At 42.6% G+C, this 27,143-nt stretch overlaps 1 protein-coding gene across 2 annotated transcripts in view; it reads right to left on the bottom strand.

Moving 5' to 3' along the window:
* Positions 1-1,637: 1,637 nt before the first annotated feature.
* The window catches only part of CMYA5 (cardiomyopathy associated 5), a 104,224-nt gene continuing 78,718 nt past the window's right edge, over positions 1,638-27,143 (bottom strand). For both annotated transcript variants that reach the window (XR_003730381.2, XM_015140329.3), the window contains 4 exons: positions 11,438-11,571; positions 9,462-9,561; positions 6,923-7,096; positions 1,638-2,496 (listed from right to left, as the gene is read on the bottom strand). Coding sequence is in view for 1 of the 2 variants with exons in the window: in XM_015140329.3 (XP_014995815.3) it covers positions 2,250-2,496; positions 6,923-7,096; positions 9,462-9,561; positions 11,438-11,571 (655 nt within the window). In the remaining variant the exon portion in view is untranslated. The remainder of the gene's footprint in view (positions 2,497-6,922; positions 7,097-9,461; positions 9,562-11,437; positions 11,572-27,143) is intronic.

Below are 27,143 nucleotides of genomic sequence, written 5' to 3'. Positions count from 1 at the left end.
CCGGTGTTTATAATTATCCTGAGAAAAGGCATAACTATAGGATCTGAACTGCCCGAAGCAATTATCTATTAGGGGCTCAATCAAAATTCACACCTAGTTCTTCCCATCATGGTGGTTTTCTCCTTTATACCAGAACTGCTTCCAACCTGATGGCAGATGCTGCTGGCACTTGGTCCCCTTCACCCCCGGCTAGTGAGGGTGCACGCGCAGTTGTGTTAAACAGTTTTCGACATACCTTCTCGGGTGTCTGGATTTCTCATTAACTCTTGATGAGGGCTTTCTCAGGACCAGGAAATGCAGCTTGGAAAGGTGGGGGATGGGAATGACTGCAGTCCACCTTCAACAAGAGGGGTTGGACAGGAATTCAGTGCCAGCTTCTGGCACATTCTGTGTGGTTTCCAAAGGGTCCTCCAGCATGGGAGAGCCCAGCTGCCCACAGTGGTAATAACCCACTCATAACACATGTCCTTTAGTGACTTTACCCACTTCCTCAAATGTTCTTCCTGGAAGCACCTCCTAGGTAAACAACAGGCACTGAGTCTTGAACTTGTTCTACTTTTGGAGGAACCCAAACTGAGACAATTCATGTGGTTACACATTCACACCAAAAACAAACAAACAAACAAAAAACCAAACCAAAACAAAAAAACAGCCAGTAATAATGACCATGGGTGGCTGAGCAGTCAGAACCTGAGGATAACATTTTCAAGGATTGAAAAAGTGAAGCAAACATTCTCCGCAAAGCAGCAAGTTACTTCTCCAGTTTTACCAAGACTCCATCTTGCCAGCAACTGCTGGAATTGCAATCAGGGCAGTGATGGCCTCCAAGGGCTCTAGTAAGGCAGTTACAGATCCAGTTTGGATTTTCTAGCTATTAAACAAGAGATTTTAGAATATACTCAGAAAGGAGGATATTTTTTCTCAATTCAAGAAAACATCTGGGCCGGGCACGGTGGCTCACGCCTGTAATCCCAGCACTTTGGGAGGCCGAGGCGGGCAGACCAACTGAGATCAGGAGTTCAAGACCATCCTGGCCAACATGGCAAAACCCCATCTCTACTAAAAAAGAAAATATAAAAGCCAGTTGTAGCGGCACATGCCTGTAGTCCCAGCTACTCAGGAGGCTGAGGCACGAGAATCGGTTGAACCTGGGAGGCGGAGGTTGCAGTGAGGCAAAATCATGCCGCTGTACTCCAGCCTGGGTGACAGAGCGAGGCTCCATCTCAAAAGAAAAGAAAAAAGAAAGAAAACATCTGAATTCAAGTTGTAAAGTGTTTTTTAAAAACTACAAGTATGATCAACACATTTACATTATAGAAGACAAGCACAATCATCTCGACATACATTCTAGATTTATCCACTTTGCACACATATTTTAGAAAGATTTTCAGGGATTCAGTATAATATCTTAAAATGACCACTTAGTTTTAGTAAAAATAGATTCCCAGCTTCTGTTAATTGACTGTAACTATGGTCTGAGAGTGATTAGATTTCAAAGTGTGTGTGTAAAATTCTCACGGGAAAACCAATAGTAGTGCACCGTACTGAAGTGTGATGAGTTTTACTCTGCAGTTTGTCCTGCTCCAGAGATGCCAGGCCAGTAAATTACATGGAGTAAGTTCACATAACACGATTGGTTTTATAGACTCTAACCATTTATTTAACAAATGGAAATTTCTAATACATAGCACTTTTCTACATTTAAAATTTTAGGGAGGAGAGACTCATGTTCTACAGTATACATTATTACAAAAGAGTTCATTATACATTTAAATCAGCTAAAACACTTTCTCTAATGATTAGGATTATCATCCTTTAGCGCAGCGAGGCGACATTTTGTGGAAGGCATCCATGTGTCTTCATCAGAGGAGATGTCTTAACAGCACAACCTTCCTTCACTCTGACCCGTCCATCAGAGAACTTCCTTTACCAGTAAAACAGATGCAAGTCCACTTCTCTTTTTTGGTTCCCAACTCAAGTGCAGACCTTTTAATTTAGGAAAGAACTGAAACTTATATAAACTAAGGAGTGGAGGTTGTTGTTTCCATTCTGTTTACTCACACACTGCTCTGTAAAGTCAAGGTTTTCTTGTGGATTTTGCTCACGTGCTGATTGCTACGCGTGCAGCCATCATTAGTGCAAATGTGTGGGAGGCTTTTTGAATAATGTATAGCACCCAAAGGAATGAACAGCAGACCCCCCACCCCCAAATTTAAATCACTGCTCTTGTAAATCCTGAAAGCCAAGGATCACTTGTGCCTTACAGAATCTGGGGGCTCTATCCCCAGGTGCAAAGTACATTTTCCAGGTTTCTCCAGGGCAAAGGCAGGGTGGACACCCTCATTAAACCTGTGCCTGATGAGGAAGAGCAACTGGCCGCTCTCCGCGTTGATGAAGATAAGTCTCTGGTTGCTGTAGTCCAGCAGGATGCCCACTCTGGCTGGACGCTCGGTCACGTGAACATCACTCACGATACCACTGTAGAAAAATGTGTATCTGAAATGAAAGAGAATGGGAAACGTAAAACTCTGGAACTCTCACAGACCTTGATAAGGAAAGTCACTTGGGAATAACCAATTCTTCAGTTATTAACTCCACTTCACAATAAGGACTTGCAATCATGCTGTCCCAAATACTTTCTCTAGATTTCTTCTAAATGCTAAAATGCAGAGCTCATCCCAGCAGATGAGCATGTTTAATAATTTTGCTCCTTCTACATTAGGAGGCAGTCCCAGAATAGCCAACATGCCTCCCTTGTGATTTTTCTCCACATTCTAATTCTCTCCCAGCTGCCCACATGTTTTAACTACCGCATTCATGGCGTGTCATTCTTTTGAATAAAACTCCTTTGAGGCTGCCATGTATTTTTAAAAGTACCACAGGTTTGCCTTCCATACAATGTATTAATTTTACAGTTTTAAAAATTTATAGGTAACTTACATAACGGCCTTTATGAAGTTTAAGAAATACTTCATTATTTTTGCCAACTTCATCCTTTGTTTCCACTCCCCCTTCCCCAAACCAACTTTCCTTTTCATTTTCTCAAGGCTTTCTGCAGCCTTGCCACCAGAGGAGTGGCCTTTGATTCCTCTCTCTAATTCAGACAAATTCAACTCAACGATTCCTTGCACATATCCGTGTATCCAGCACTTTACTAGGCGCTCTGGGGGATGTGAAGGGCATGAAGTACTGTCCTTGCCCTCTGGGATCCCATACTGTATGGGGCAGGAAGGAAAAACTGCCCACACTTGAAACTCGGACCATCGCTGGGAATACCTCTCAGGGCACAGATCGTCAAGTGTTTACTAGACACATTGAATGAACCTGTTTTGGTTGTGAAGGGAAAGGGTCAAGGCCAGGCTGGAAAGGAAAAAGTGCTGACCAGAAAATCTAAATTGCTCTATGTAAAAAGGTAACACAAGTTTGGGGTTTTCTCCTAGTAGTCTTCGAAACTGAGACTGGGTACCTAAAAGTAGGGGAAAGAATGGAATGAGAGATGGAAGAAGAAAGAAGAGAGATGAGGGAAAGGTCTATGGATGTGTAGGCTGTAGGGGTGGGAGCACAACAATACCAGGGCAGTTTGGACCTAAGAATCTGGGTAAGTGACGAGTCTGGCAAGGAGGGCTGAGGATCTTCAAGACTTGCAACATCTGTTTTAAGGCCCAGAAGCTCAAGTGTAAGTATTTAGGGGATGGCAAGTTGGCAACTTCATTGCAGAAAGAAGCTCAAGTGGAAGGGCAGAGGTTCATGGTGGTGGGGAGATAAGTGAGACTTTTGAGTTGATAAAGGACGTTTTCAATGCCTTGCTAATGAGAGAGATGCCAGAACACTATGATGTTCTGGAACCTGCAGGACAGACTAAATGTTTCAGGTAGCAATGATGGGGACTGGCAGTGTGAGCTGGGCTCTTACAGAAGGCTTTGGGAGCACATGGGCTCACACTCACTCAGATAGGACAGGCAGGACTTGAATAGGTGAAAAAGAAGGAGAAAAATCCACACAGTAAGGGCAGCAGCAGTGATGGTGAGGTGGCCAAAGAAGCCCGTATGTGGCAGAGAACATCACCATTGGCCTGTTGGGTTTGGACAGGAACGGGGGTGACTTTTCGGATGTTACGTGGATAAGTCAGTCAGGGGCCAGGCTCTAGATTTGCCCTGTCTAACACAGTAGCCACTAGACATGTATGGCCACTTCCATTAAAATTAAAGCTAAGCAAAATTTAAAATTCAGCTTTTCAGTCCTACCAGCCACACTTCAAGTGTTTAATAGCCACACGTGGCACCATTTTTTCTATTACTACAGAAGGTTCTATTGCATAACACTGGTCTGGAGGGTTCTAAATGCTTAAATGAGTCATTTCTCCTCCCCTGCTTGGAAGGTCCCCGGTCCCTGCAGGCCCAGCGCTGGTCATTCCTTGAGCCAATGCCTACCCGGGAGGCCAAGTGGGGAAAGGTATTCCCTGAATCCTTGTCTCCACCAGTTCTGCAGGATGCAGAACCTGACCAGCCCTGCTTCTGTCTCTATTTCTGGCCGAGCACACCATTCTTCCACTAACCTCAACTCTGGCCTGAAGCCAAGCCAAGCCTGCCTGCGTGGGGCCTCTCTGCCTGGCTGGCTTTGAACAGAGACCTGGTTGGTCTCTGTTCAAACAGGAATCATCCAGAAGCCTGGCTCTGAACACCTGCATGACCCGGGAACTGCCTCCCCTCCCCCTGGTGGACTGAGGCCCCTTACTCCCTTGAGTCCCACCTCTGGCCCACACTCAGTGCAGACCCCTTTGGACACTGGTGGTAACTCCCCTCAGGGCTCCTTGCCCCAGCCTGGCCACATTCTTTCTGGCTGCCCCTCTTCACTGTATCCTGCATGTGGTCCCACCCGAGTTCTGACACCACTGTAGATGTTTGTAGATTTTTGAGCAGAAAAAGCAGGGACAGGATGAAAATGATGTTTTAGAAATATTTCCCAGTTGCAAGTGGGTAGAGACTAGAAGTGAGGGTGCAGGCTGAGTGGCTGCTGCTGAAACTGCAGAGGAGGTGCAGAAGCCTTGAGCTAGCATGGCAAGTTTAGGAATGGACAGGAAGGAAACCAGCAGATTCTTCTGAGACGATCTTCACGCCTCCTTCCCAATTGTGACATCTGAAAGCCTAGATTCTGTGAGTAGAATCAAGAGTAATACAGGTTGATTTAAAATCATTAACCCAGAAGAAGTAGAAGACAGGAGGGGCTGCCACAGGAGCGCTCTCACAGTCCCAGAGGCCAGGGTGCCCCACGTGAGGCCCTCGAAGGATGACATGAGGGCCCCAAGGCCCCGCCTCTCTGTGCCGAGACCACACAAAGGGACATAGTCTTTCTCCCAGAATCTATGGCACCCACTCCAAGCCTGAAAGAGCCAAAGGCCAAAGCTGTAGGTTGAACTTGTCAACAAAATATACAATTCTGTTTTCTAGAGTCTAGGAATTTGTTATTGGGGGTTAGTCCTTGGTGTGGGTTTTTTAAAGATTTGAGGAAGGACATTTTCATGAAATTAATATGCAGTTTCAGCTCTGAATCTACTAACTGTAAACTGAATTTGAGTGATTTCAACTCTGGGTAGGGGCTGGGTCCTTAAGCATTGCACAGCACTGAATATCAATTAATCATAATTGCTCTGACTTGATGAAATGTGACTTTAAGTAGTGCTTGGAGATGGTGTCCTTATGAACCATCTCAGAGAATCAAACTGTCAAGCAGGATGCAGGGAGAAATGTGCAGCCAGAGATATGCAAAATCCCAATCTGTGGGCCTTTTCTGGGAACTTGCAAGCATTGAAGGCTTCTTTTTAAAGCATTACATTTAAATAATGCCTCACATTTGTATGATACTTTACTGTTCCTAAGCTCTTCCCTGTACCTGATTTCATGTGATCCTCACAACCCCAAAAGGTAGCAAGCCAGGCATTACCGTCCCCTGCTGAACTAGATGATATAAGGTATGCTCAAAGGGTTAACCCACTTACGGCAAACAGTCAATAGGAGGCTAATTGAGGATGGAGCCAGAACTAAAATTGGAATCCTGGCTCCTAGTCCAGTGTTCTTTCTATTAAACCATACTGTGAACATATTCCGATCAACATATGCCTGCCTGATCGCTCTGAGACTAACACAGGCTAATGGCTTTTTCACATCAACCAACCAAACAATACAGGTAATATAGAAGAGAGATTGGCAAACTTTTTCTATAAAGGGAGAGATGTAAATATCCTAGGATTTGGCAGACATCTGTCAGCTCCACCATTGTAGTGTAATACAATACATAAACAAATGAGCATGACTGTGTTTCTGCAAATTTATTTACACAGACAGGCAGCAGATTATATGTGGCTTAGGGGCTATAGTTTGCCAACTGCTGATATGGACCAATGTAGGGGGAGATGTTGGAGATCCACTTCTTCCTCACTCCTGTTGATTCCTTCTCTGTGGAGGGACTCCTTTTAGCATTACCCTTGTGGTCTCTCTCCACCCTGTGGCGAGTTTAGAAGGAAAAACTGTGATGCAAAGCCCATCAGCCCCTCCCTCTTCCCTGTCTCTTACTCACTAGCTACCATGGAGACGCACATCCTTCTCTGCTTCTCCAGCCACCAACTCTGCCCCGTAGAGCAAGGAAGCTGACCTGGCCCGGGCTCTGGTTGGGTAAGTCTGCCTCATAATAGGATTTAATATAAGAAACCCTCTTCAGGTACGATTCACACACTCTAAAAATCAGCTTCCTCAGTAATCAGAGTCAGAGTTTCATCTCCATATACTTGACTCTTGTTTTCTTTCTTAGTTGGCTCAGCAGTTGGGCATGGAAGTGGGTGCTATTTATCAGGTCCCTCAGAGAGCCCTGCCTGGAAACCCAAGCATAACATTTTGATGAAGAGGGGAGGGGCAGGGCTCCAGCTTACCTCTGTGGCTCAGAGCAGTGCATGTACCATGAGGTCTCCCCTTGTCCCAGGGCACCTGCCCGGATGGCCGAGCTGGAGCAGATGCCAAGTCGATATGCTGGGCAGTCTGTGACTGTGGTTTCCCAGTAATGCTGGCCACAGGAAGGCAGCTCCTCACCCAGCACTGACGGGATTCTGCGGGTGAAGTCAATCGGAGTATGCTTAGCGCAGGAATCACCAACCTATATCTCATGAGTGTAAACATTCACAAATTCACACAGTTTAGGCAGGATACTGCCCTTGGAAACTGCTGGAATTTAACTAAAGATACTCTTTGTTCATTGTATCCCTAACCTTAACCAGATCACCACAGAACTCTCCAAACTCTCAACAGGCATTTGACATATTTCTAGTCACATACATACAACATGCATGATGTACGCTGCATCTCTTAAAAGAGCTGGGAATCAGGAAATAACTAGAATAATGGTAGGACAAAAAGAAATGCTGCAGTCTCTGCCTTTAAGGTGACTTCTCTTCATAAATACAAGGGAAGCAGGTAGGAAACATAATTTGCATAGTTTTCTTCCAAAACTTGCAAAAAAGAAATCTCCAAAACCTTAACCATGACTTCTATGCCTCCTGACCTTACTGGACACAGCCACCAAATGAGGTGCAGCTCTTAAATGACAAGGCAGCTAGTGCTGGTCAGAGCCAAGTGTGGAATTAACCGAGTATGATTAGTGGTCAACAGTCTGTAATATTCTGGCCTCTTTGAACTGTAGTAGGTGCCCCTAAGAGGTTGGTTGAAGGTTTCTTTTTGTCTCACCTTAGCTATTTTTATAAGCACCTCAGTGAAATGAACCAAAAGCACTTTCAACTGCTGATGGGTGACCTTGTTTGCAAGAATTGCTCAATTTTGCTTGGAAATGGCTGAGACAGCAAGGAAGCATTTTTAATTTAAGCAGCGTTAATATTCAGTCAGCACCTCTCCCTCTCCCCTTTAACAGATGAGAAAATGATTAATGCAAGGGAATGTATTTCACTTTTCATGTCTTGACTCAACAACCTCATTTCAGAGAGGTGGCTACTGACAAGCCCTCACTCTGGAGCAAAGCCCAGCTGCCTGATATTTATGAGCTAATTTTCAGGTTAATAATAAATAAAATTCTATAAAACACATTACAGTTATCATCAGTTATTATCTGTGAACTCTTACCCTCCTCCAGTCTATTTATTTTCTTTTTGATTTTTTGAGGAATCCAAAAGACAGAAAAGCTCAATCTATTTCTTAAATCTCTTTTTTCCCTGAATTCACTCATTTGTATATTTTTAGCACCTGCAATGTTCCAGGCCCCATGCTAGATTTGAGGGATGCAAAGATGCACAGGATGGGGCTGCTGCTCGAAGATGATGATGATGAAGTGGCTGACAAATGACCCCATAAGTTATCTGTTCGTTTCCACAGACAAGATCAAAGGGTGCCAGGGTCCAGAGACGCCTTGGCCAGAACCAGGAGCAGGTAACACCTGAGCTTGACAGGCAAGTAACAATGTGACAGGGAAACAGTGCAAGTCACTGCTGGCTGGCTCAGTGCCTTCTTGGGAGCACCTGGCAGCCACCGACACCAGGGCGCATCAGCACCATCAGCAGCCTGTGTTTCATGTGTGTTACGGTTTTCAGGAGTTTCACATACCTTCTCCCATTCTGCCATTTTGATCTGCAAAATAACCCCCAGAGCTTGCAGGCAAATCGCAGGGCAGTTTCCCCCACCCTGTCCTCCACCTTTGCCTCTTCTTTTCTTTGATGCTTCCTTTTGCAGGAGCTACTATGGGAGCAAGATTCTGTGGCCCAGAAACTAGGAACTCAATAAAATGTCCTTCTCTTCCATGCCTTTTTTTTTTTTTTTTTTTTAAAAGACAGAGTCTCGTTCCCAGACTGGAGTGCAATGGCACAATCTCGGCTCACTGCAACCTCTGCCTCTGAGGTTCAAGTGATTCTCCTGCCTCAGCCTCCCAAGTAGCTGAGATTACAGGCATGCACCACCACATCTGGCTGATTTTTGTATTTTTAGTAAAGATGGAGTTTCACCATGTTGGACAGGCTGGTCTCGAACTCCTGACCTCAAATGATCTGCCCACCTTGGCCTCTCAAAGTGCTGGGATTACAGGCATGAGCCACTGTGCCCAGCCTCTTCTATGCCTTTTCATGAGGGTTGATAAAATATCTGGTTTGCTATAGAAAAATAATAAAAGAATTACTGGACCCTTTTTTCCCCCCACTGAACCAGAGATCATACCTTAAATAGCCAATGTTTTAATCAAACCATCTGTGCTTATATTTCCAATAAAAATATTGACACTTGCTCCAAGTGATGAACTACCGCTCAGTAGGGAACCACAGCTGAACAGTGTGGATGTGCACACACTGATATTTGAGACCACATCCCGATATGTTCACTGCACCATGAATATGCTCAGGGGAGGCCACCCTGAGGCGACACACCCTAAGATCCTACTGCTAGGCCATCAGCTCACTTATCCTTTCTTCTTCTACTTACTCTGTCAGCCGTCTCCTCTCAGCAAAGCTGATCACTGTCCCACTTGAGGAAATGTGTAGAGCAGGATGAGCTGTTTCTCTCAACAAGAGAAATCTGGTTCCTATTGTAGGTGAGAAAATAGGATTAAAACATTGCCATGAGGACCAGTGCTGTCCCTAAGCTAAGCCCCACATTTCAGACCCTAGACTCTCTTTCCCCTGACATCAAAATCCCCCACGCAGTGTCTTCAGATCCACAGCTGAAAATTTCACTCATGATAAGGCCTTCATGGATGCTGGTGGCTGGTTACCTCTACCTGGTGCCGCAGGCACGTCCTCACCTCTACACCACTAATACAGGGGTACCCTCTATCAGCGCTCACCCGCGGTGCAGTGTGCTCCTTGCACCAGCAGCATCTACATCACCTGGAAACTAGTTAAAATTTCAGACTCTCAGACCCCACCGCAGCCCTCCTGACTTCGAATCTGTATTTTAACAAGATAGTCAGGAAATCTGTGTGCATATTAAAATTTGGGGATGCAGGCTGGCGAGATGGTTCACGCCTGCAATCCTAGCACTTTGGGAGACCAAGGCAGGCAGATCACAAGGTCAGGAGTTCAAGACCAGCCTGGTCAACATGGTGAAACCTTGTCTCTACTAAAAATACAAAAAATTAGCTGGGCATGGTGGTGCGCACCTGTAATCCCAGCTACTCAGGAGTCTGAAGCAGGAGAATAGCTTGAACCCAAGAGGCAGAGACTGCAGTGAGCCAAAATCGTGCCGTTGCACTCCAGCCTGGGTGACAACACCCCATCTCGAGAAAAAAAAAACTGGGGGATGCACCGGTATAACCTAAAGGAGAGACTAACAATGGAAGAACAGGCACCATATTGGGACTGCGGGGAGAACACTGCTGGGAAGGCAGCCTCGCATCTTCTCTTCGTAAACATCAGGCTGGCCCTGACTATGTCACAAACAAGGCACAAGCACAAGATGTTGCTGGGTAAGCAGATCGCTTGTTGTGCCCACTCAACCTTGTGCCAGCTCTGGGTCTAGGATAAGACAAGAAAATGATCCTCTTTCCATTCCTCACTTCCTTTCACAAAAATTGAAGAGACAAACATTTTTTGTTGGCATCATCTAGGTATTTTCCCAAAAATGTCACTGAATAGTTTTATTACTTCCTTGAATTACTCTTTTGGTCATTCGTTCAACGAACATTAACTATCACAGACTATGTGTCAGGCATCAAGAATAAACAGAACAAGGCTGGTAACTTGTTCACAGAGTTCAAAGAATATCCCCAACCTATCACATATATACACGCACCATACCCACAAATTATAACACATTGTGAGTCCGATAAAAATCATCTGGAGAGGCCAGGCGTGGTGGCTCACACCTGTAATCCCAGCACTTCAGGAGGCTGAGGCGGGCGGATCACCTGAGGTCACAAGTTTCAGACCAGCCTGGCCAACATGGCAAAAACCCATCTCTACTAAAACAATACAAAAATTAGCCAGGCATGGTGGACGTGCCAAATCCCAGCTACTCGGGAGGCTGAGGCATGAGAATCACTTAACTCAGGAGACAGAGGTTGCAGTGAGCTAAGATCGTGCCACTTCACTCCAGCCTGGGTGACAGATTGAGACTGTCTCAAAAAAAAAAAAAATCATCTAGAAAGATTTCTAAAAGCATAAATGTTTAAGCCCATCTCCAGATCAATTAAATCAGGATCTTCAGGAGTGGAGGCAGGGAAACAGTATTTTTTAAGCACTCTGGCTGATTGCTAATAGGTAGACAAGGTTGAGACCCTGTAACACAGAAAAACAAAAGAAGTATCTTGACCTTTGACCAACCTTGGGTCCTCATGACAAAAACCTACCACTGACAGTAGGTTGGGAGTTTATAAAGTTGCCCTCTAGGACATCTTCTCTGAGGGGTAGAAGGGAAGGAATTGCTTGGAAATAGCTCACTGTGTGCAAAGGAGAAAGTACCTCTGGTGGAGATGAGAGCAGCTTCACTCTGTTCACTTGTCCCAAACTCATTGATGGCTCGCACATAGAAAAAGTAGTTATCATTGGGTTGGAGGTTAACTTTCAGCTGGAGTCCTTTGATTCCAGAGAAAGATCTAAATACAAGAGGAAAATAATAATTTTAAATATAATGCCATGTGCTAAATGATTCCTATTTCAATTTGGTAGTGAATGAACATCTTTTATTAACAACAAATAACTTATTTTCTTCCCCTTTTATGACCACTGGATTAGCAAGCCAGATCCTACAACATGGCCATTGTCCACTAAGATTACTTTATCAAATAATTTCTATTATGTGCCTTCCAGAATGCTCTTTGGAACAGAACCAGACACTTAAAAAAATTCCGAAAACAGACTACTATTGTGGTTAGTGAATCGCCAAGAATATAGCATTTTCTTTATCAATTTTTGGCCAGAGGGCACTTTTGGATTAAGATGATGTTAAACCAATCTACGATGATTTTGTACATGATCATCATGGTAAAGCCATCAAAGTTAATAGAAACTGAAGATCTTTAAAGAAAACGAAATTTTTTTTTTTTTTTTGAGACGGAGTCTCTCTGTCGACCAGGCTGGAGTGCAGCAGCATGATCTCAGCTCACTGCAAGCTCCGCCTCCCGGGTTCACACCATTCTTCTGCCTCAGCCTCCCGAGTAGCTGGGACTACAGGCGCCTGCCACTATGCCTGGCTAATTTTTTGTATTTTTAGTAGAGACAGGGTTTCACCATGTTAGCCAGGATGGTCTCGATCTCATGACCTCATGATCCACCCGCCTCAGCCTCCCAAAGTGCTGGGATTACAGGCGTGAGCCACCGTGCCCAGCTAGAAGACCAAATCTTTTAAAGCAAACTCGGTCTTGGCAAGAAAAGAGAATTCTAATTTAAAAAAAAAAATCCTCAAAGTTGCTGTTCCTAAACTGCCTATTTAAATTAAAAGAAAAATGCTGATAGTGGTGTCTAATTGGCAGTGGGCTTGGCAAGTACACTGTAACAGCCTCACCACTTAATACAAATGGACTTGCTGAATTTGAAGATGGAGCTCTCTGAATCTGCCAACAAGCTAGAATAGTTTTGTGCTTCTTTCCCATTCTCTTTAATCTGTTTGATATCATAGCCTGGAGCATGAATTAAGAAAAAAAAAAAAAAAAAGCAAGCAGGGCTCTTTCTTTAAACTTCCATTTGGAGAGTCCTTAGAGTTACAAGCTAGATTCCTCGCTAACTTAAGTTCCTAACCTGGGTGCTGGAGAGCCAGAGTCCTGCTCCCAGGAGATATAAGTGTCAATGAATATAATACTACAATAGCCTTCATGTTCATTCTTAGAAGGGCAGGGTTTTTTGTCTTTGTTTGTGTTTTTTTTTGTTGTTGTTATTAATGAATATACCACAAAAGCAACAGAATCAAAGAGTGGTCACTGTTCCACAGATGAATTTTTTTCCAGGTTATTTCTACTTTTGCTGGCTTCTTTCACTTCCTAATACCTGTCTTAGAGAATAACATGGAGAACCAGAAAAAGGAAAAAGTGTTCTTGACCCAGAAAACAAACTAATTTCAAACTTCTTAAAAGCCAAACATTTGTACAGAATAACCACCCCACCCCGACTCCACGTCTAAAAGGACAAAACTCACGTTGTGCTCCTCAGAAGGCAGGGGCAAGGGAAGCACTCTGGACCTGCTTGTGTAACTGCTGTTTAGTGCCCGTGTCCGCAAAAGGTCAGTGCAAACTCCTCAAATCATATTGGTTGTTATTTTAGAACTGATCACCCGACCAGGCCCTCAGGAGAGGACTGTCCTTAGATACACTCAGACTGGATCAATGACATTGAGCCCCATGTCCACTGACAACTAATTAGGCTTCAGTAATTAATGAAAAACCATGTCCTATGATTGAGAATGTAATTTCTGACTAATATCTAGAATATTATTCTGGGGTAGATGTATTGCTTATCTTATTGGAATCGATGACTGAAGAAATGTTTTAAATGAACATTAATTATAATTAGTAACAAAATTATTGTCTCACTAAGCATACTTAGCCTGAACTGAATTTCAGACTTCATTCGCTCCCTAAATAAATATGTATCGATCACTTATCATGTGCCCAGGCCCTGTCTCTGCCTGTTATTCTGAGGGCTTGTTGAGGAGGCGGGAGTGGGAAGGGGGAAAGTGACAAGGATTGGTGGGGAAATTTTAGCTTTAGAGACAAAGAGAACACACTGGCTTCATTTTGTAACAACACGGTTGTTAAATAGCAAGGATACTCTTTTTTAGTTAAGTGTTTGCCCTTAAGATGATGAAGTCTGTCAAGGAGAAAATTCCACATATACAGTCAACTGCATGCTCTGTCTCATTGCTCATTTAAAGAATAAAGTTTCACATGGTACTGAAGTCAAAATATGGGATCCGTCCTGCTTTCAGTGCATGAAACAGGTCAGGCAGATTTGACAAATGTGCACAATGTCCTCACTGAATCTGTGAAGTAAAAGCAGCAGGCATGCAAACAAAAGTAATACGAAATGTGGTGGTGTTTTGTTGTTTACAAGTTGCCATCTTATGCTCAAGCACTAAGAACAAAGCAAAAAAGGTTAGAACAAACGGTTCGTTTCCTTGTCTGCTTATTCTGACTCCACTCAGATGTCACCAAAGTCTTCATGTCAGCTGTCCCTGCGTTTTAGCCTAACGAAAACTTCAAAAATTCTGAAATTTGAGAGCTAAAGAGTAGCACTCTTCCAGAGATTATGATTTTTTTAATTTTAGAAACAAAAATCTGTCATAATTGCAACTAAGTCCATATGACTTATAACAAGCATTGCATAGTTTGCAGTAGAATTCAAGTTCACAGAATACCCAAACTAAGGTGAGTAATCAGACAGCAAATGAAGCCACGATAGTTTGTTGGTGCTTAGTTGGTGCTTAGGGATTTTATACCAGTAAATAACATGACTGATGTGACTATGATTGGAAGTCTACAGCCAATAATAAAATTTGAAAGACAATTAGAAATTTGACTCAAATGGTCTCATTTTGGGCCCTAATCGTGGGCTCCTCCCTACAAGCGCCATAGTGCAATGGAAAGAGATGGCTTTATGTGTGGAGGTCCCAGAGACACGAGGGCAGTGAGCAGTGCAGCACCTAGTGCCTCTGAGCAGCAGCCATGAAGTTGATTGCTGGTGGATGATAAGCTCGAGTGGAGCTGAAACTTATCACAGAGCATTGTGCCCAGCAGGCTTCAGAGGCCTCTCAACCTGCTCATCTCGCCCTTAGTAGCTCCACTGCTGCAAAGCAGAGAGAAATGACTTAGAGGAGACTCACTGTCTCCTCAGAAGGCCTTGGGCTACCCTGTGAATGAAAGACGGTCTCTTTCTCTGTTGTTTCAGAGGCAAATGAGTGGACGCCCTCAGCAGCTAATGCCTGTGACGATAGCCTCTCTAGCTTGGGCCCTTTTATTCTTGAGTTTTGGCCAGGAGCAACTGGAAAGTTTGCCACGACTAAGATGGACAATGGGGTGAGAATCATTTATGGTAGGAATTGAAAAGGATTTTTACGAAGTAAAAAATAACTGGGGACATAATGGTTAAGGGGGATATTAAAAGCATTCCCATTAAGTCAGAGAGAAACATGAGGTTAAACACATTGGGAGGTAGGAGGTAAAATTACTACAATTTGCAGATGATGGGACTGCTTATCTAGAGAACCCAAGAAAATCAGCTGAAAAACTCACATAATAAGAGAATTCAGTAGGATGGCTAGATATAAAACTGATACAAGAAATCAAAAGCCTTTATATACAAATAACAACTAGATAGGAGATAAAATGAAAAATCTTATTTAGAATAGTGACAGACATAAAAATATATAAAGATATAAGATCCATATAAAGAACATGTTTTAAGATGCTACCGAGGGAAACACAAAAAAAGACTTGAGTGAAGGGAAAGGCACATCAGTTCTTGGATAGGAAAATGCAACATCATAAAAATTTCAATTCTCCCTAAGTTAATCTATAAATTTAACATGATCTCTAAAAATAACACATCATCAGGAGCAGGCTGATGGAGGAGGCTACGCATCCTGATTCTAAAGATCATATAAAATATAAACTAGCAAGTAGAAAAAAAAGTCAGGAAGGGACAACCTAATCTACCAGGAATTCTAAATTATAAAGCTATAATAATAAAACCAGTATGGTCCTGGGGCATAAATAGATGGATCAATAGACAGATTATAAAGGTCAGGAATAGACTCAAACATATAGTCTCTTGAGTGTGTAATAATGGAAGTATTTCAGATCAGAAGGGAAAATGATGGGTTTTCTTGTTGGGACAGCTAGATAGCCATACTAAAAAAAAAAAAAAAAAAAAAAAAGTACAATTTCCTACTTTATACAATCTACTGAGATAAATTCCAGATGATAAAACACCTAGTTTTAAAAATGAAATTGCTGTATTGGCTATTACAAAAAACATGAGTGAATAGACATATACTCACACACACACACAGAAAGAGAGAGACAGAGAGAGAGAGAGGGGCAGGGGGGCATTTTAAAATATGCTACCCAAGTTAAAAGCTATTTTCAAAAGACATTGATAAATTCAACTCAATTATTATAAAAAAATATGCACAGCAAAAATTTTTTAAAGATTAGAAACTTATATCTTAATAGGAAAGCTAACTTCCTTAAAAAAAAAACAGAGCTTCTACAAATCAAAAAGAAAAAATACCACAATCCAAGAAAAAAAAAATTGCTAGGAAATGAACAGTTTATAGAAAAGGAAGTACTGTACATGGCTCTGAACCATACGAAAAGATGTTCAACCTAATAAAAGAAATGCAGTTAAACTAAAATAAGATTTCATTTTCTACAAATTGTCAGAAGATCAAAAGCTTTATCATCCCATGTTTAGGCAAGGGTAGGAAGAACTAAGCACTCTTATAAAACACTGCTAGTTGGAGTCAAATAAACAACTACAACCTCTGTAGAGACAGTTCAGTAATATCTATCAAAATTCACAATGTACACACTTTTTAACCAGTTATCCTACTTCTAATAATTTAATTTACAAATATATTTGCACATATATGAAATGATATATGCACAGGGTTGTTTACTGCAGCATTGTTTGTGATCGCAAGAGAATAGAAATAACTTCAATGACTCTCAGTTGGTAAATAAGTTAAATTATATATTTTTTTCTTTTTTCTTTTTATTCTTTTTTTTTTTTTTTTGAGATGGAGTGTTACTCTGTCACCCAGGCTGCAGTCCAGTGGCATGATCTCGGCTCATTGCATTCCCCACCCGGGTTCAAACGATTCTCCTGCCTCAGCCTCCTGAGTAGCTGGGATTACAGGGGCCTGCCACTGCGCCTGGCTAATTTTTGTATTTTTAGTAGAGACGGGGTTTCACCATCTTGGCCAGGCTGGTCTTGAACTTCTGACCTCGTGATCCACCTGCCTTGGCCTCCCAAAGTGCTGGAATTACAGGCGTGAGCCACTGTGCCTGGCCTAAATTATATTCTTAATACAATAAAACTTTTTAAAATTTTTATTTTTATTTATTTATTTTTTAAGATGCAATGTCACTCTTGTTGCCCAGGCTGGAGTGCAATGGCATGAGCTTGGCTCACTGAAACCTCCGCCTCCTGAATTCAAGCAATTCTCCTGCCTCAGCCTCCCAAGTAGCTGGGATTACAGCTGCCCACCACCACACCCAGCTAATTTTTATATTTTTTTTAGTAGAGATGGGGTTTCACCACATTGGCCAGGCTGGTCTCAAACTCCTGACCTCAGGCGATCCACTCACCTCGGCCTCCCAAAGTGCTGGGATTACAGACATGAGCCATCACACCTGGCCTAAAATTGTTTTTTCTAATTAAAGTAGTTTCATATGTATTGATACGGGATGCTCACCAAGGAATATTTTTAATCAAGAAAAGCAAAGTGGCGAAACATATATAGTATGCTACCATTTGTTGAAAAACTGTAGATGTTTGTATGTGCACAGACTATCTGGAAGGATCAATATGAATCAGGTAATAGTAATTGCTTCTGGGGAGGAGAATTGGGTAGGTAAAGGATAGGTAGAAAGGAGACTTAATTTCCACTGTATTCTCTTCTGTATCTTTTTAATTTGTACCATAAGCACATATTTTCTATCCAAATTTAATTAAATATTTTACTTTTAAGAGCTATATTACCTGTTCAGAAGTTCAGGAGTCGGTTGAATTTGTTTGCACAATCTCAAAGGGGACATTAGTTTGAACACTGTAAAGTAGCCTCTCCAGGAATTTGATAATTCAGCAATTTGTGTGGGATGGAAAAAAAGGAAAGGCGTATGTATGTGCTTAAGATAACTTCAGGGGTTGGCAATTACAGGGTGTGGTTGTTCTCTGCACCACCATGTCCAACCCCTGGATCTAAGCATGCTTTCTCCTCGGGGGAGCGGGGCAGCCTGTGTACAAACAATATGGAGGAATCCAGTGCCATGATTCCTAGGAGCAGCCTACAGTTAGTGTCACTGCAGTGTACCACAGATGGCTAAGTAGGTATTGTTTTTTAAACACACAGTTGGCTCTTACTGACATTCACATTGGCAGCACCAACATTCAGGCAGTCAGTCAACACCACGTTGTATGAACTGTGGAGAGTACATGGCTGGGCCCTGAAAGACCAGCTAGTAAGGCAGTGTTCCCCAAGCCTGCCTGGGCATGTTAGACCTTCTGAATCGGAATCTTAAGAGGGGCCTTCGAATCTAAGTGTTTAGTAAGCATCCCAGTTGATTTTTATGACCATTAAGGTTGGGAAAGATAATCATAAGATAATGTGGGGTAAGAAGGGGTGGGAAGGAAAAAAAAAAAACTACTTGAGAACATGAGCAACATTAAATATAAAAAACTAACTGAATAGCCATGGCTGTTTGAAGTTACTTATAAAATCTTAACTAACTGTAAATATGGAAGGATTGAGAAGATTTTCCTTTTTAAAAAAGTTGGTAAATAATTTTTGAACAGAATGATTTTTCTTTTGATAAATGATGATATTATGAGACTCGATGGTAAGTGTCTTACTCTTAGTTCATAACAGTGCGGAAAATAACATGGGGGCTGAATGGTCAGGCTGGTCTTGAACTCCTTGGCCTCAAGCGATCCACCCACCTCAGACTCTCCAAGTGCTGAGATTACAGTTGTGAACTAACATCACTCTTAGTTCACAACGGTGTAGAAAAGTAACATGGGGGCTGAATGCTAACAACCATGGGGCTTAGGCTTTTCTATAATTAGACATTCTTGCAAAATCAGCATAAGCCAAAGGTCCCAACAGAAAGATGCTAGATTTTTGTTTTCTCTCTAGTGACTCTCCAAAGGCTGAATGGTATCATTTACATTCCAGGCAGCGAATCCCAGGAGCTTAGTAACATTCATTCCTCTGGATTCTCTAGGCCCTCCTTTACCCCTCCGCAGCCACACAGGCAAACAATTCCTTGAGATCCTCATAAAACTGCCTGCCTAGAATGGTGACTTCACATTATGCTTTCAGATCCTGTTTAAAATAATGGTTATATAGAGAATGTTTTTGTAGCTTTTGTAAAACTGCTCTTAAAGACAATCACTATTATCTTGTTCAATAGCCCTTATATAAAGATCTACATGAAAAATTCATCTTAGAGCTGAATGTCAAGAAATATAATTGTCTCTCTTAGTGAAATGTGCTTCCTTTTAAAAAAAGAGTTGAGTTATGTAATCTCTTTTTTCCTCTTGCTGTCTCCCCCTCTCTCCTGTTTTCTCTTTAGCTGCCAGTAAGTTCAGATTTAAATTTTGTGTTCTGTTGAGGTTTAGTTCTTCACTTTCATTCTCCTCAGTCCTGCATTATTTGGCTCTTGTTCTCACAGGATTGTTTTACCGGTTCTACTATGTCTGGGTCCTTCATTGTGGACAACCTGAATACTTTTGGAAATTGACAGGCCTAAGTTAGAAGTGAAGGAACTGACTGGGTTTCCATTGACTGAGGTTTTACTGTACAACTAGGAGGTGTATGATAATTTAAATGATCAAAGTCAAATAAGGGTCATTTGGGAAGAAAGATTTCATTTAGGAAAAGGCAAATGCCAAGATACTGGGTGCGATGGAGAATCATCTTCACAAAACTCCCTCTCCCAAAGGCTCCCTACAGAGGGATATGACAACTGGGTCGGGAAAACAATTTCACATACAGATTGGCGACTAGCTTTTAATTACTCAATGAGAATTTTGGCCCAATCATGTCAATCACCCTCCTATCAACCTGGGAAGAAGCAAGGAGCAGGAATGACTGCCTCCTTTAGCCACAGGGTGCAAGGAAGCTCCAATCTCTTGCTGTTGACCAATGGTCAGTCATCACCTATCCATCTGAAGGCTTAGGAAGAAAGATTGAAAGAAAAGAAAAATGTTGGGATTCCTCACTCTGCACTAAGTTCATTAGGAAACTTACCCTTATTTGTCCTTATTCTACAGACAGAGCAGTGGGTGTCCCCAGCTGAAGACACCCACATATGACAGGCAATTCCGTTCCTGCTCCACCAGGTGGGGCCCCAAAACCTGGAAGAAGGAGGAATATGAGCTCACAGGCTCAGCACCCTGAGCCCAACTCCCTGGAAATGCTTGCCCTGGAGGATGGCCCCGGGAGGGTCTCCCCAGCCCATAGCCTCAGCCAGGGCCAGGGAGCAGGAGACTCACTCCCAGCTACTTTCTGGCGTATTGACTCTCACAGATTTGTCATTCAATACACGGCTTCTCTCGCTGCAGCCCACACAGCTAATCCCTGTACTATATTTCTCTCAGTTTTCCCTCCTCCACCCACACTTCTTCTGACTTCTCTCCACACAGGAGAGACAGAACAGCTGAGGAAACAGCAGAACGGTGGAAAATTTTTGAAAGTGTTTCGAGCCCACCCAACCTGAGGAGAGCATTCAAAGAAAAACAGGAAGAGGGTGAGTAGGAGCTCCCTCAGCCCCCGCGCACAAGCCGGGGATTGTCACTCCCGCCTACCCCAAACCCAACAGGGGCCGACTGCTGGGACCGAGCCTCGGTGCCCACACGCAAAAATATGCAAATGTTTTCTGTGAGGATTATGGAATGCAGGCAATTGCTCAGCTATTTCAGACACTGCGTCATGGAACTTGGGGGCACAGTAGGCTCATTCCATTCAAACACCCACCATAAAAGTTCAACTAGCACCTTTGGTCTTAAATTGGAATCGCCAGAGGCCATCATACCTGGGGAAGGACTGCAGGTCTGAAGATGGACGTGTTTCTGTTCTGGCAACCAAAATTAGATTCGCCAATCTAGAGGACAACCAATGCCCTCTCTCCATGTGTGCGTGTGATTTAATATTACTCATCTTTTTTTGCCTTTTTGTTTTTCATTTCCTTTCAACTTGTCTTCCTACACCATACCAGAGCTTTGAAGCCTGCTTGCTTTATCACGGCTTGGGGGTGGGAAAGACATGTGAACTCATTTAGCTCTTGTTCCCTGTCTTGTTTGCTGGTGATCCAGCCAGTTAGATGACTTGAAGTGGGCAAGGACAGAAAGAGATTGGCTAATCCCATTCATTCATTCATTCATTCACTCATTCGTGAAACAGACCCTTATTGAGTATCTACACAGGTAAGTCCCCCATTCATACCCCGTTTATGGTCCAGCCTCAGTTAAACTAAGCCACAACAAATGGAAGTAATCTTTGATCCCCCTAATTTCCCTCAGGGACCTCTGGATCAATTTTTGGATCTAGTTTAGTACTACAGAGTTTTTGCATGAAATCCAGAACCTATGTAAGGGTTATATAATCAATGGATAAATAAGCTTGTAAAGTCCTTCCCTATGAGTGACCCATGGGAAGGTTTCCAGTCCACAGATTAGACTAGTCCTATCTCCTGGTTAAGTATTCAAGCACTACAAATCATTCATTCATCCATATCCATTCTTCTTTACTTTGCTGGCACAATTTATTTTTTTCCCTGTTTTAAATAAGAGATTATCCTCAAAGCTAGACAAACTTTTTTTACTAATCAGTGTTATGTGTTTGATGCTAATTGATATTTACTCATTCCAGTAACACATATTTATTGAGTAGCTACAATATACCAGGCACTGTCATAGGCACTGAGATGACAACTTCACACAATGATCCCTTCATGGAATCAACAAAGGAGTGAGATCAAACGAATCTTGGCTTGCTGTTCTTTCTCAGAGACAAAGTAACTTTATCCATTGCTGTGCAGAGAATCAGAGTGAAAAACGGGGTTCTAATACAATGGACAAAAAGGAGGAATTGTTTGCATTTTTTGACTAGAGATGATCAAGTTTTGAGCTTCTTTATATATCAGTTCCACTGTAAGACTTGTTCTCCACAGCTGACATCTTAGAGATTGAACTACATAGATCGTAGTTAAATAGTTAATGTTTTACAGAATTTTGAAGCATCGGACTGTGTAAAGAATGTTTTAAAGTTGGTTGTGAAAACCAGATGGTCAAAAGAACCACAACACATGGCCACTCCCAAAGAGCAGAACTTTCCTTCCGTCTTGAACTTTTACATTAAAGAACCAAAGAGATAAAAATTAGTTTTGCAGTCCTGGGACTCTGAGATTAAAGATTAATTATTTCAGTCTGTTGATGCCAACCTAGGGAATAAGACATTGAGCCCTGTATTGATGGGGGATGGCTCTGATGTGGTGTGTCAGCAGTAGACTTAGCAAATGAACAGGGTAGTAATTTGTGGCCAATAAATTTTTTCCTGCTTCAAAAAATTATCTATTGCCAGACTCAGCAGGGATCCAGAGGTTGGAGAGTCAAACCTGCGCTGTGGACTGAACATACCATTGCACTTCCTGGCACTGAGGGGCCTCTTAGTACCTAAATGGAAAACAATTCCATCTCCAACACAGCATTAAACTATCAGCAGGGTTTCCCATGTGGAATTTCCCTTTATTTCTAAATTTACTGGACTATAACCACTCAATAGCAAAGAACCCCTTGTATTGTTCTATAACTACTATAAATTTTTGCTTAGACGGCCCCTAATATGTTCGCCTGCAACAAGAAAAATAAAAATGAATCGATTGGCAAGATCTCAAACAGAATAAGCTAATGACAAGCCTTATGTTTTAATAAGTTCGATGTTGGTCTTAATGAAATTGGTGGATGGTCTTTTTTTTCCTACATATGGAACTGTCATTGGTTTCTTTGGCTTTTGCAAGGGATTTTTTGAAATGCATTGTTGTTATCAGAAGGAGTCTTTTCTTTTTTCTTTTTTCTTTTTCATTGCAAGGGCCCTAGGATAATCAGGGAAGGGAAAAACATTAATGAGAGGGGATTTGAATGGTAGTGCCTTCTCTCTTCATATCTATGTTTTTCATGGGACAGAGACAACTAAGGATGCACAGTACCACCCAGTTGTCAGGCTATTGAGGGATGCCTCAGTCTATTCAGGACAGCAGTTTTAAAACTAGTGGAAAGAAGAAGACAGGCCTGGGTTTGAATCCTGACTCCATACCCTCACTCCATCATTTCATACTTTGGCCAGATTATTTAACCTTTCTGAGTCTGATTTAGTGGAGATCACTACCTGCCTCATAGGATTGCTGAGAAGGTTCACTGAGAGTAGGCAAGTTCCTAGCCAGCTGAAGGCCCTCAGGGGAACGCCATCCCCCCATCCCTTCTCCCTGTAGCCATATTTATGAGATGACATCACTGTTCCTTAGTGAGACGGCTACTAGGTCTCAGGGTTTCCAGATTTCTGCTGCTGATTTAAGTATTCAACTGTGCTGATGTGATTTATGCAAATGCCAGCTGGGGACGGATGCCATAAAGGGAATGAGTCATTTCAGAGCCTTCATTAGCAGGCTCATCTTGCCTCTGAAAGAGCTGGGTTTTCCTTACTGATGGTAGAAAATGGTGGGAGAGATTACTCTGGGACTCCGGCACTCCTGATACAGGGTTGTTCTCATATAGCATCAATGAATTTTCACAGTTAAGGTCCAGGTCTTCCCTAAGTGACGTAAAGCAAGGGTTAACAGCTTAGACTTCGAAATCTGACAAAATGAGGTTTAAATCCTGACTGCTAATATAAGCTGAGTAGCCTCTAAAGTGTCTGTTTTATCTTAGAGTTTTTGTGAGGATTAAATGAGGCAACATACCTAAAGTACTTGGGATAGTGATTGGCACATAGTAAATGCTGAATAAAAGTCTGTGTTTTTGTTTTTGTTTTTTTCTCTCTCCCTCTGTTTTGGCCAGACTTCACCTCTCAGCTATTTTCTAATACTGAAGCCCGCCTTCTAGCAGTTGGCACATTAAAAGAGATGTTGTTTCTTGAACATTTATTATGTTTACACTTCTGTTTAAATGCCTACATCCCACCAAAACCTCCCCATCCGATATTAATTCATTCTGTGATCATTATTTTGTGAAGCCTGTCTTCCACTTGAAAGAAACTATCATCATTGCTCAATCATATAAAATTTCACATCATAACTAAATAAATAGTTGTTGATCATGAAGATAAACAAGAGCTTAAATAATACACTTTATTTAAAGCTGTCCAGAGGTGGCTGGCAAGATGGCTGAATAGGAACAGCTCCAGTCTGCGGCTCCCAGCGAGATCAATGTAGAAGGTGATTTCTGCATTTCCAACTGAGGTACCCAGTTCATCTCACTGGGACTGGTTAGAGAGTGGGTGCAGCCCATGGAGAGCAAGCAGAAGTAGGGTCACCTGGGAAGTGCAAGGAGTTGAGGAACTCCCTCCCTTAGCCAAGGGAAGCCATAAGGAATAGTGCATTCCAGCCCAGATACTATGCTTTTCCCATGGTCTTCACAACCCACAGACCAGGAGATTCTCTTGGGTGCCTACACCACCAGAGCCCTGGGTTTCAAGCACAAAACTGGGTGGCCATTTGGGCAGGCACTGAGCTAGCTGCAGGAGTTTTTTTCATACTCCAGTGGCTCCTGGAACACCAGCGAGACAGAACCATTCACTCCCCTGGAAAGGGGGCTAAAGCCAGGGAGCCAAGTGGTCTAGCTCAGTGGATCCCACCCCAAAGGAGCCCAGCAAGCTAAGATCCACTGGCTTGAAATTCTTGCTGGCAGAACAGCAGTCTGAAGTCGATCTGGAATGCTTGAGCTTGATGTGGGGAGGGGCGTCCACCATTACTGAGGCTTGGGTAGGTGGTTTTCCCCTCACAGTGTAAACAAAGCTGCCAGGAAGTTCAAACTGGGTGGAGCCCACTGCAGCTCAGCAAAGCCACTCTAGCCAGACTCCCTCTCTAGATTCCTCCTCTCTTGGTAGGGCATCTCTGAAAGAAAGGCAGCAGCCCCAGTCAGGGGCTTATAGATAAAACTCTCATTTCCCTGGAATAGAGCACTTGGGGGAAGGGGCGGTTGTGGGCACAGCTTCAGCAGACTTAAACATTCCTGCCTGCCGTCTCTGAAGACAGCAACAGATCTCCCAGCACAGCACTCGAGCTCTGCTAAGGGACAGACTGCCTTCTCAAGTGGGTCCCTGACCCCCATGCTTCCTGACTTGGGATACACTTCCCAGCAGGGGTCTATAGACACCTCATGCAGGAGAGCTCCAGCTGGCATCTGGTGGGTGTCCCTATGGGATGAAGCTTCCAGAGGAAGGAACAGGCAGCAATCTTTGCTGTTCTGTAGCCTCTGCTGGTGATACCCAGGCAAACAGGGTCTGGAGTGGACCTCCAGCAAACTCCAGTAGACCTGCATCAGAGAGGCCTGACTGTTAGAAGGAAAACTAACAAATAGAAAAGAATAGCATCAACATCAACAAAAAGGGCGTCCACACAGAAACCCCATCTGAAGGTCACCAACATCAAAAACCAAAGGTAGATAAATTCATGAAGATGAGGGAAAAACCAGTGCAAAGCAAAGAGGCTGAAAATTCCAAAACCCAGAACAGCTCTTCTCCTTTAAAGGATCATAAGTCCTCACCAGCAAGGGAACAAAACTGGATAGAAAATGAGTTTGACTAATTGACAGATGTCGGCTTCAGAAAGTGTGTTATAACAAACTCCTCTGAGCTCAAAGAGCATGTTCTAACCCAATGCAAGGAAGCTAAGAACCTTGAAAAAAGGTTAGAGGAATTGCTAACTAGAATTACCAGTTTTGAGAAGAACATAAATGACCTGATGGACCTGAAAAACACAGCACAAGAACTTCATGAAGCATACACAAGTATCAATAGCCAAATTAATCAAGCGGAAGAAAGGATATCAGAGATTGAAGATCAACTTAATGAAATAAAGCACGAGGACAAGATTAGAGGGAAAAAAAATGAAAAGGAACAAACAAAGCCTCCAAGAAATATGGGACTATGTGAAAAGACCAAACCTATGTTTGATTGGTGAACCTGAAAGTGATGGAAAGAATGGAACTAAGTTGGAAAACACTCTTCAGGATATTATCCAGGAGAACTTCTGCAACCTAGCAAGACAGGACAACACTCAAATTCAGGAAATACAGAGAATACCACAAAGATACTCCTTGAGAAGAGCAACCCCAAGACACATAACTGTCAGATTCACCAAGGCTGAAATGAAGGAAACAATGTTAAGGACAGCCAGAGAGAAAGGTCGGGTTGCCCACAGAGGGAAGCCCATCAGACTAACAGCAGATCTCTTAGCAGAAACTCTACAAGCCAGGAGAGAGTGGGGGCCAATATTCAACATTCTTAAAGAAAAGAATTTTCAACCCAGAATTTCATATCCAACCAAACTAAGCTTCATAAGTGAAGGAGAAATAAAATCCTTTCCAGACAAGCAAATGCTGTTTGTCACCACCAGGCCTGCCTTACAAGAGCTCCTGAAGGAAGCACTAAATATGGAAAGGAAAAACCGGTACCAGCCTCTGCAAAGACATACCAAACTGTAAAGACCATCAACACTATAAAGAAACTACCTCAACCAACGGGCAAAAGAACCAGCTGGCATCATAATGACAGGATCAAATTCACACATAACAATATTAACCTTAAATGTAAACAGGCTAAATGCCCCAGTTAAAAGACACAGACTGGCACATTGGATAAAGAGTCAAGACCCATTGATGTGCTGTATTCAGGAGACCATCTCACACACAAAGACACACATAGGCTCAAAATAAAGGGATGGAGGAATATTTACCAAGCAAATGTAAAGCAAAAACAAAACAAAACAAAAAAACAAAAAGCAGGGATTGCCATCCTAGTCTCTGATAACACAGACTTGAAACCAACAAAGATCAAAAAAGACAAAGAAGGGCATTACATAATGGCAAAGGGATCAATGCAACAAGAAGAGCTAACTACCCTAAATATATACGCACCCAGTATATGAGCACCCAGATTCATAAAGCAAGTTCTTAGAGACCTACAAAGAGACTTAGACTCTCACACAATAATAGTGGGAGACTTTAATACCCCACTGTCAATATTAAACAGATCAATGAAACAGAAAATTAACAAGGATATTCAGGACTTAAACTCAGTTCTGGAACAAGTGGACCTAATAGACATCTACAGAACTCTCTACCCCAAATCAACAGAACATACATTCTTCTTAGCACTACACTGCACTTATTCTAAAATTGACCACATAATTGGAAGTAAAACACTCCTCAGCAAATGTAAAAGAATGGAAATCATAAC

The sequence above is a fragment of the Macaca mulatta genome, chromosome 6, assembly GCF_049350105.2.
Source record: "Macaca mulatta isolate MMU2019108-1 chromosome 6, T2T-MMU8v2.0, whole genome shotgun sequence".
Taxonomy (NCBI): Eukaryota; Metazoa; Chordata; class Mammalia; order Primates; family Cercopithecidae; genus Macaca; species Macaca mulatta.
The sequence above is the reverse complement of the archived record's forward strand: the minus strand, read 5'-3'. Positions and strand labels throughout refer to the sequence as shown.